This window comes from Protomyctophum bolini (genome assembly GCF_963924005.1).
Source record: "Protomyctophum bolini genome assembly, chromosome: 1".
NCBI classification, from domain to species: Eukaryota; Metazoa; Chordata; class Actinopteri; order Myctophiformes; family Myctophidae; genus Protomyctophum; species Protomyctophum bolini.
The window spans coordinates 19,235,920-19,246,065 of NC_137862.1; the positions used below are offsets into that span (position 1 = coordinate 19,235,920).

The 10,146-nt window shown below is 43.0% G+C and overlaps 1 protein-coding gene across 1 annotated transcript; it reads right to left on the reverse strand.

The window, feature by feature from the left end:
• Positions 1-2,904: 2,904 nt before the first annotated feature.
• sh2d7 (SH2 domain containing 7) lies at positions 2,905-7,411 on the reverse strand (the record flags this gene model as incomplete). Its single annotated transcript, XM_080769700.1, has 6 exons — positions 7,277-7,411; positions 6,562-6,651; positions 5,956-6,124; positions 5,079-5,372; positions 3,290-3,773; positions 2,905-3,140 (listed from the first exon to the last, which is right to left on the reverse strand). Exons 1-6 carry the CDS (start codon positions 7,402-7,404, stop codon positions 2,905-2,907), a joined length of 1,401 nt encoding a protein of 466 aa, XP_080625826.1. The 5' UTR covers positions 7,405-7,411.
• Positions 7,412-10,146: the final 2,735 nt, after the last annotated feature.

Below are 10,146 nucleotides of genomic sequence, written 5' to 3' on the forward strand. Positions count from 1 at the left end.
ATACTCTCTCTCTCATTCTGTAGTTCTGTAGTTTTGTAGTAGACTCCTCCTTATACCATATGGGGGAATGTCTCACTGGACGAGGCTGTGGAAAGTGCATTTCAGGGCCTATCACGGCCTGGCGGTCCTGTTTAATGGGAAAAACAGTGACGGGAAGCAGGAATATTTTCCATCTGCTGCAATAGAATGAGAGAGAGCTTTGAATTTGGAACAAAAGTGCAATCAGGTTTGCGGCTTTGCACGGATCACAGCAAGCTGGATAAATTGTTTCCACTCACTCAAAAAAAAACAAAAAAAAAACAGTCCCTTGCATGCCAGCACTTAACGTTTCTGCATGTTTGATTTATTCGCTTTGTCACCTCCCGATGCTGGCTGTCAAAGCCCTTACATTACAAAGCTCCCAGCAGATGTGTGTTTGATCGAGCCTACGCAATGTTTATGGCTTGCACTCTCTGTTTGCCCAGAGCCATGGATCAGAGCGGCCTTCTTTTACCACCACATTTCAAAGACACGGTTGTTTTCCATTACCTTAACATGTCAACTAGGAGTTTCCATGGTTCCTTATAAATAAATATTGATTATTGTGTCCCTGTTTAGATGTTGTTGGCCTAAGTACATTTGTGTACACATCTCATCCTCTGCATTTTAAGAGCGGTGTGTGTTGGAAGGTGTTGCTCTGTCAAACACAAACTGAAACTGAACTCTCTCTGCAGAGCAAGGTGAACCTACTAAATTATAATTAACAGCACAGGTGCTTGTAATGCAGTCTCAATCAGTCCAATCAAAGGCCCTCTGCACATGCCTGTTGGCAAGGCATTGGCTGATTGGAGACTCTTCTTCTTAATTAGTATTAGTAACAATTGTATTCAGTTCTAAAAGAAGTTGACTTAACAGATTGTGTTGTTGTACATTCCTTTTTTTTTGCTGTTGGGCCGGTGGGGGAAAGTAATATACATGTATACAGTATTATATAATACCATGGGAGACTATAGGCTGCCTCAAAAAGGTCAGAGACTGTTGCTTTATTTTATTGTTTATTTATCTACAGTATACAACTGTCCGTTTTGAGATGCTGCAGCTGCAGTGTGCGCAGTTCAGATTGTTGATGTTTAATTCCAAATGTGGAATAGGCTATGCAGCAGAAAAAGACTGATGAGAGACTGTTGATTATTTATCCTGCAATTATTTCTTGGGAAATGTTTTTTAAAGAAATCAACTCACACATCTATCTAATGTAACAAGTAAACAGCACACATCTGGATAGCTTGCATGCTGGCTCTGTCATTAGATTTGACCTCAGGTGCTCATTAGCAGTGGTGGAAAAAATACACATTTTTTACTTGCTACAAGTAAAAGTCCAGTCTGTTTGTACCATGAGATGCAGCTGACCTGCAGCTGCGCATCTGGAGGTCATCAACCTCCTGATTGAGACATGGCACGCGCACGCAGTCACACGTCTGATTTTAATAGCAGATCTACTAAGCTCTATAGGGCTGAAACTAAGTGGTTAATGTATGAACTAAAAGTTATTAATAAATAACTGTAGTGGAGTAAAATTTAAATACGTACATGGACTTACTTAGTTACTTATACATCACTGCTCATTAGTGAGAGGTGAAAGAGTCTCCACATGCACACATGAGACTTTGACTTGTATGTCCAAAAACCATTACATTTTTATTATTTTAAAATATGTTTTAAAACAGTGGAAAAATAGCTCATCTAATAATAATAAATCAAACTTATAGAGCACTTTGCTACTTTAGATACTTCACAAAACAAAACAAATAAGTTTAAGACATCATTAAAATAAATACTGGCTACAAAAGCAGACTAAAAGCTGTAAAAATAGAACAGTTAACCAATGGAAAAGGGATTATGTGGAGAAGGCAAGTCTGATGAGGTGTTTTAAAAGAGTGAGACTCGGGGCTGCTTTGATGTGGGTTGGAACTTGGAAGTGAGTCCCACAGACAGTCAGTGGATTGCAACGGAGAATGCCCCGTCACCCCTGGTTCAACACTTGGTCCTGCATGAGGACCTTCGAGGAGGTTCAAACTTCAAAGCAGTTACGCACATCCTTTTGAGGGCAGGCGACGGACCCATGAAGACCACCAGAGATCAAAAGCAACAAATCAGGTGTTCGTCAGAGTGAGTCATCAGTGAGTAAGGACATTGGGAGAAGGATGCTGAAGAAAAAAGGTCTTCTTTGGAAGTCATAAGCGCGGCCCATACTCCTTCTGACGTCCGAATCTTTGGAACGGGATGTGATATAACTAGTGTTATTAACTACAACTTGACATCATTCCGAGCATGGGAAGGACTGTGCCAGAACCTTTCCCCGCTACCCGTGGACCTCCATTATGTCCTGACTTGCTGAACTTTGAGCCAGGTTGTTAAGTGGACATGGTGGAGGAGGTCAGAAAGGTAGGGGGGAGCCAGGTTGTAGTTAGTTCTGGTCCATAGCCCTAATGCTAATTCTGCCCTGCATTAAGGCTATATAGGACCGATGGCGTCTAGCTCTCGCATGAAATGCAGACCAGCCTCTCTTCTGTAGCGGGAATATAAAGAACGTTTTACCTGTGTGTGTGTGTGTGCGTGTGTGCGTGTGTGCGTGCGTGCGTGCGTGCGTGCAACGTGAGTCTGTGCCTGTTTGTTTGTTTGTTGTTGGGGGTATTGTGCTTTTATTTCTTCTTGCTTTCAGGAAGGAATTTCCACCACCTGCACATATTCTGTAAACAGACAACAGAAGAGATTAGCACCTCAATTAAGTTATGTTGTTGGAAATAGTTACAGTAAAAAGAACGAGAACACCATTCAAAATCGAATAAAACATGGCAGCCGCGTCCATTAAGTTCAATAGGGAAGTGGTGTCATGTTATATTTGGCTATAGTAAATCAAACTAATCAATTCTTCCCCACCAGGGACTTGGATTGCTTGGTCTTGGTGTCATCCAGAGTTTCGTAGGTGTTGTCCTGCACAGCTGGGATTGGCTCATAGGTGTCATCAACTGCCTGGCGGTTAGGGACCATCTCGTTTGGAACCTCTGCGTACATACTGTCACCCTGCGCTGGCAGTGCACCACCGTCACCCTGATCACACCACTGGTACAGCGGGTTGTACTGGTCCAGTCTGTCACCACCTGGGTGGCAGGGGTGGAAGATACACACAAATTTGAATTGTTTTACTTCAGAAAAACTGGTGAGGGTCACAGCACTTTTATTCTACCTGAATTGAAAATGGGTGGTCCTTTTAGTACAGCACTTGAGTAAATGTAGGCTACTTAGTTACTTTCCACCACTGCTTGGTGGCCTGCTGGTGACGTGGTGAGACAGTGTCTCATGGCATCCCGGGGGTCGTGGAGGGAGTACGTTTGGCAGGTGACGGGCCTTTTGGGGGAATTGGACGTGATGGATTCTGTGAAACTAGGGTAGCTGAGTTGAGCGGAGGAGGAGCTTCCTTCCGCTCCGTTTTGATCCAGTCGCGGAAGGGACCTGCTTCTATTGTCCATCACGTTAAGCTCTGAGTATGTCACGTTGGATGTGGCAGCGGTGTGATTAAGATGGCCGTTGTTATTATGATGAAGCAGTGATGATGATGATGGCTGGTCCCCTTTCTCCGGGCTGGGACGTCCCATGACCGTCCTGCCACTGTGGTCCACTAGGGTGTATAGCATTTGGCTGGGGGGATGATGTGAGGTCTTATCAGGCAGAGTTCCACTCATGGAGTAGCTCACAGTCAGAGGGAGGCCTCTCTTTGGTACTGGAGGCAGTGCCTAGGATAGAAAATACAAATAAGGATTGGTGGAAAGTACATTTTCTTTATAGCTACTGTACTTAAGTACAATTTAGAGTGTTTGTTTGTTTTCATTTTTCAGATTATTTTACTATACTTGAGTATTTCCAATATTCAATACTACATCTCAGAGGCAAATATTGTACTTTTTCTTACTTTGAAGTTACTTTGAAGAAACTAGTAACTAAACCGTACATTAACCAGCCGCCTATATGCTTTGGCTGTTCGAAAAATTACCTAAATGGTGACGTCATGGCTCCCTTCATCCATTATGTTTGCCAGGTGCTTGAAAAGCAGCCTGGACTACAATTGCTATACTTCTCGCAACCGTAAACACGACCTTAGTGGACACTTTGTCATGATTGGCTGCCTCTAGGCTGCCTCTAAGTCAATAGGAGACTTAACAATAAAACCCATAGTCTGAACACCGTAACGTCGTGAAGCCCTATTGGCTGCTGTTGTGTAAGGGGTTAACCAGTGAAGTTGGACCTTGAACAGATGGCAACAGAAGCTAATGTTATGAGCTAACTGTAGTTGAGGAAAGCCATAAAAAGACAGTGAGTGAACTAACGAAAGAACGTCGGGAACAAACTAAAACAACGGCCGGAAGGTTGTGACAGAGAAACATACTTATTTTGGGGGGGAAATATTTTACGAAGATGCACAATGGACAAGAAACAAGCAGCAGCACCGGTTGTGCCTGGCAGTTATGACGAGAGAGTCATTCTTGTTTTACAGTTTATGGAGTGGTTGAGTATAGCTAGGCCTACTTTGTGGTGATGGCAGGTTGGAAAGTGGTGAGGGATTGATGTCTTTGTCAGTGCACTGGTGACACCTGCTGGTTGGTGTATGTATTATATGTTCTGTTCTTTTTTTACTGCATAATTTTAAACCAGTTCAGAGTGTTTCCACTGAAAATGAATTGGTTCAGAACCATAAAAGTTGGTTCAGAACTGGAATCAAGAAATATAAATACTTTATTGCCCTGAACTGGGAACCAGAGTGGGCATGTCACTATTCTACAGGTTGGAAGATACACATGTGATATACAATGGCAAAAGCAAGTGAAAAATCTTAATTTAAAAAAACAGGAAACTGTAACTGCCATTGTATTTCCCCTAAATGGACTTATATTCGACACATTGCTATAGCAGGCCTACTGCCTAGAATCAAACCTGTGCTCCTCAAGCAGGCTCTTTACCCATTCCGCTATGACAATTAAAACACAGACACAGACAGACAGACAGACAGACATCTGTAGTATGAATGATAGTTCTCACAATACCTGTGAAGTGGATATTGTGTCTACAGAGACTGTTCCTTTTAACTTTCTGCTTTTCGCTTTAGCTGGCAACGCAGGTGGAAATGCAGGTGGCATTGGAGGTGGCAGTGTAGGCGACAGCACAGGTGACAATGAGGGGGCATCAATTTGCTGCTGGATTATTTTATGATCAAACTGGTCACTCCTGTGGTCAGTGGTGTGGTTCTGGTCCCATAAATGTCTCAGAGCTTGGACACTCACACCAGTCTTCTCCTTCGGTCCACATTTCACCACGTCATACAACTCTACTGAGTTGCTCTGAAATAATAAGAGATTACAGTCAACTTTCTTAGCATCCAATGCTGAATTTTCTCTACATATATTAATTAAAAAAATGGTTATGGTGCCTTTCTTCAAAGTGCTTTACATTAACACGCTCATTCACACACCGATGGCGAGGGAAACCATGCTCATCGGGAGCAGTTATGGGTTCAGTCAGTGTCTTACTAAAGGACACTTCAACAACACTAGCCTCCGAGACCGCATGCGTTTGGTTTTCAAAATAAGGAAAAGTGGCATAGGATCGCTAACCAATAAGTGCGTTGCTTTAAATTTGGTGACGTCAATGTTCTTCTACAGAGGAGGGGAGGGGCTGAGGCGGGCACATAGGTTGGTGAACCAATAGGGAGCCGGCGTCCATTTCCAGTGCTAGTTTGTTCCGCCCCTCTATGCACAGAATAGCACAGGGCTCTTTCAGGCTACTTTAACATTAATCCAGGGCCGGTTCTAGCCCACTAGTAGGGTGGGTAGGGCCGGAGCCATAGAGTAAGACATTGAGGGGGCAGAAAACAGCCTGGTCACGTAGTTCATGTACTCGCACAAGCCTATAGAGAACCATTACCTGGTTGTTCCAGCCGGAGGTGAGACATTCTCCAAAGGGCTGAATGGGGCTGATCTTGTAGTGCTCTATGAGCTCAAAGAGGCTGCGGTGAGCCTGGCAGTCTCCTGTGACGATGAACAGTCCCGCTGGGTTCTGGTTGATCACAAAATGGCGGCATCTGTCCTGACCCCTTCACAGGAATTACAAGGACAGTGAAATGAGGGACAATGGTAATAAAGTAGTCGGTTGTTGTTGTTGTAATGTTGTTTAAATTCTGAAGTAAGGAATAGGCTACTTAACTTGCAAAGTTGTTGCTAGTTAAAATTAACTACATTTTAACGCAGCCTTTAAATCTATCAGCTGATAAGAGAAATGGTCACCGTCACCGAAGTATGGCCATTTGAAGTGGTAAACACTGCTATAACACTTCTGTCGTGACTCGTGATGCACTTGCAGCACCCAGGTCCACTGTCATATACCTGTGCAACCTTCTTTTCGCTTTTCTGATCAACCCAATTGACAACCTCAGTAGTCCATTGTAACCAAAGCCCATGGTGGATCAAAAGAGAGGTGGCTGCCCAGCGGCAGTGCCCACCCCTGCTATAATGTAACTGTAGATGTGCTCACCTGTAGGACAGAATGTATCCAATGGCTTTATCACTGAGGCGGATGAGAAAACAGCCCAGGCTCCTGTCCCTCAACAGCTCCTCTGCATCCCTGCACCAACACAAAAATCACACCCGTGTGAAGTGAGGGGCGCGTGAAGTGATATGGTGATGTAATGGAGATGTAGAACAAACGGTGCCAACACAAACATTAAATTCTCTTTATTTTTAATGGCATTTAATGTTTGTGTTAGGGACAAAATGACGTAAATTTCAGTTCATTGTCAATGACGTTTATAAAACAAACATTGAACTAAAGACAAACATTAAACCTATAGGAAAATACCCCCCCCCCCTCCCTTCTGTCTATCTGTCTGTCTCTCTCTCTCACAGCACACACACACACACACACACACACACACACACAAATCCTAAATGGCACTACCGCAAGGTAAAAGTATTTTAAACAAGCATAATAATCCGTGAAAATCAGCGACGAACTGTGGGTTTGGACTAATTTTTACAGATAGACTGACAATAAGCTACTGAAATTTTTAGATTAGTTGATGACCAATTGTTGATATATGAAATGAATAAACCATTTTTGTCCTGCATCATTTACAAAAGTAACCATAATCGCACAGGAAACAATCGATAGTCACAGCCTTACACATAGACAGCACATTTACTTTTCCACACATCTGCGTGTACTTTATAGCGGTGAATGTTTCTCTTACTTTCTGGAGGTGAATCCTTGGAACCAGTCAGGGACGGAGCCGCCCGGCAGGACGCGTGACGCCTGTGTGTCCGTGAACCACCTGTGCACTTTGTCCCTCATCATGTCCCCCTCCGCAGGTCGTTCCATCACCTGTACGTCCTCCTCCAGCATCCTCACTGCTGCAGCGTCAGCGTACACAATGAACACACACACCTCACCGTTTCCTCCCATGACGTTTTCTTCTTCTTTTTTATCTGCACTTGGGTTTTCAATATCTGGCCCATGGACCATCTCGGTCCACCTGGACTCTTAAGGTGGTCTTTAACTCAGAGAGTGTGAATGGAATCAAATGGAGCCTTTTACTGGTCTGTAACTCTGAGAGCCACAGACCTTGTTTGATGCATTTCCCTTATTGTTACTCTCCAAGTTCATATCAAACTTTATTTGTATAGCACATTTGCAACAGCCCAAAGTGCTGAACATGGTCAAAAGCAAAGCAATTCAAAGCAACAATACAAAAGTAAACATCAACCAAAAATATGCATTGACACAGATCAAAATATGCCCAATGAGCTCTACTACTGTATACTGCAGTAGTTTTGTGACTCAACCATTTTAATCCCCCACAGTTTGACATGCATTACAGTACACCATTTAAAAGAAAAATTGCAATCTCTGCAACCTCATTTTGCAAAAATCCTCAGTGCTAATTTAGTAGACGTACACAGACGTTACTGACCCGTATAAGGGTCCATTTAGATCCTGTGGCGGTCCCCAGGCCCAGTGTTGAGAGAGAAAGCAATGGTTTTATCTCACCTGGAAGAGCAGGGCTCCTCATTTGACTGTTTCCGTTGTATTTGGTCTGCTGTGAACAGTAGGTGCTATGTGTCAGTTTATCTGCATGCCAACCATGAACACTCACTTCACTTCATTTTCATATCTCTCTTCCTCATCCCTCACTCTGCTGTGAGGGATTAACAATAACACACAGCCGACACAAAACATATTGTATAACAGGTTTATTTCTCTGTTGTGTATAAAGCAAACCATCACTAAACATTTTTGGAACACACACACACACACACACACACACACACACACACACACACACACACACACACACACAACAATAATCCGAGTACTGTTTAAACTTTAAACAGTACTCAGATTATTGTTGTGTGTGTGTGTGTGTGTGTGTGTTCCAAAAATGTTTAGTGATGGTTTGCTTTATACACAACAGAAATATTTTAAACTTTAAACTTTAAAGTAAGAAAGACGTCTGAACTCTGAAGCCAAAGCAGACTGTCAAAGGACATTATAAGAGTATTTTTGCAACTCAAGATTCAAGAACTTTTTCCACAACAAGCGGCCAACGAGGTATTCTATATTTTAGATTAGTCTTTGATGTTGTGTTGTTTTCTTTGACAGACACGTTCACCTGCGCATCACGCATTTCTACATGTTTATTTCATTTGTTTGATCAATATTATGTACTGTGATGCACTTTGTTGATTGTTCATGTGTTTTATTATTTTTGTGTGAACATACAGTTCCATGCACAGAGGGATGAGAAGAATGCCTGAAATAAATGCCCGTTTATAAAGAACCGACCTGTGTCGTCAATGTTGTGAGAATTAGCTTTATACTTTTCAAAGTTGACAGCAGTATTTCAAAGTTTTTGCATTCATTTGGATATAAACATTTGTGTGAAGTATGTCTCTGATGTCTTGGTGCAGTGGGCAGACGGTTAGGAAGTGTAGCTCAGTCTATCTCGTTTTGTGTGCAGTGGGCTATCCAACTGAAATCAGAGCAAGAGATGAATAGTGGGTTCTGGGCAAGCAGTCCTCTGAGTGCTGTCCACAGTTCTGGGTGAGATGTCTGCACTTTCTAAAATTTCAGGCCGAGATGTCTCTACTTAAGTGGGCGACAAGGAAAATGGGCGGCTCGCTTGGTATTCGTATTGTACGTACAGGTAAAACAGAACCAATCAAAAACTATTCCCAGTGTGTGGTACCACAAATGGTAGGGTCTTTCATAAACTGTGGATGTTTATGAGTCACTGGCATGAAACCCATTACTCTGGCCCTCTTAATGGCTTTTGTGACCTCCCATTGTTTTCTTGCACATAGGCCAGATATGTGCCGGCCAAAGATTCTACCCGTGTGAGGGGATATAAACTGTGACAGCAGCTGGACGTTCTTATAATCCACTGGAATGTTGTGAAGAAGGCAGACTTTGGGCGGCTGCTTGAACGGATCTTCCATCTTTCCAGGCATGTCGTCGTCGTGTTGACTCACACTGGACAGACTCTTTGGATTGGAGAGTCTGGGTATAAAGACACGTTTCAGTGGTCGCAATACTCGGAGAAGGGACATTTCAGCGTAGCCGACAGAAAATACTTGTGTGGCTGCCGAGCACCACGTGTCTGAAGAAGGTAGTCACCGACCACGTGGTGGTCATATTACAGTGTATATGATGTCATATTGATTTGTTATCATCACAGATACACATATGGGAATCAGATTGTGTCAGCCTCTTTGTCACAATCCATATATGGACATAGGTATCACCTAAGCTCCATATATGGTCACGTGAAGACTTTTATGCCCACATATGGAAATCCCTGATGTCATCAATATGATGTCGTAGTCCTGACATCGGCTGGACGGTACACTCAAACTGCCTTCCCACTGGGCACATCACACCCTGTTTTAGGGAAGACTATAAAAGCTGTGTTTCCATCGAAAGATACAATAAGTAAAACATAATATATAAATATACTATAACATGTTTCTGACTATGGCATTATTGCGTAAAGGCGTCCCGGGGAAACAGTGGATTGGAAAGTACCGGCGATTTCGACCCATCACATGGCAGATGAAACGCAAC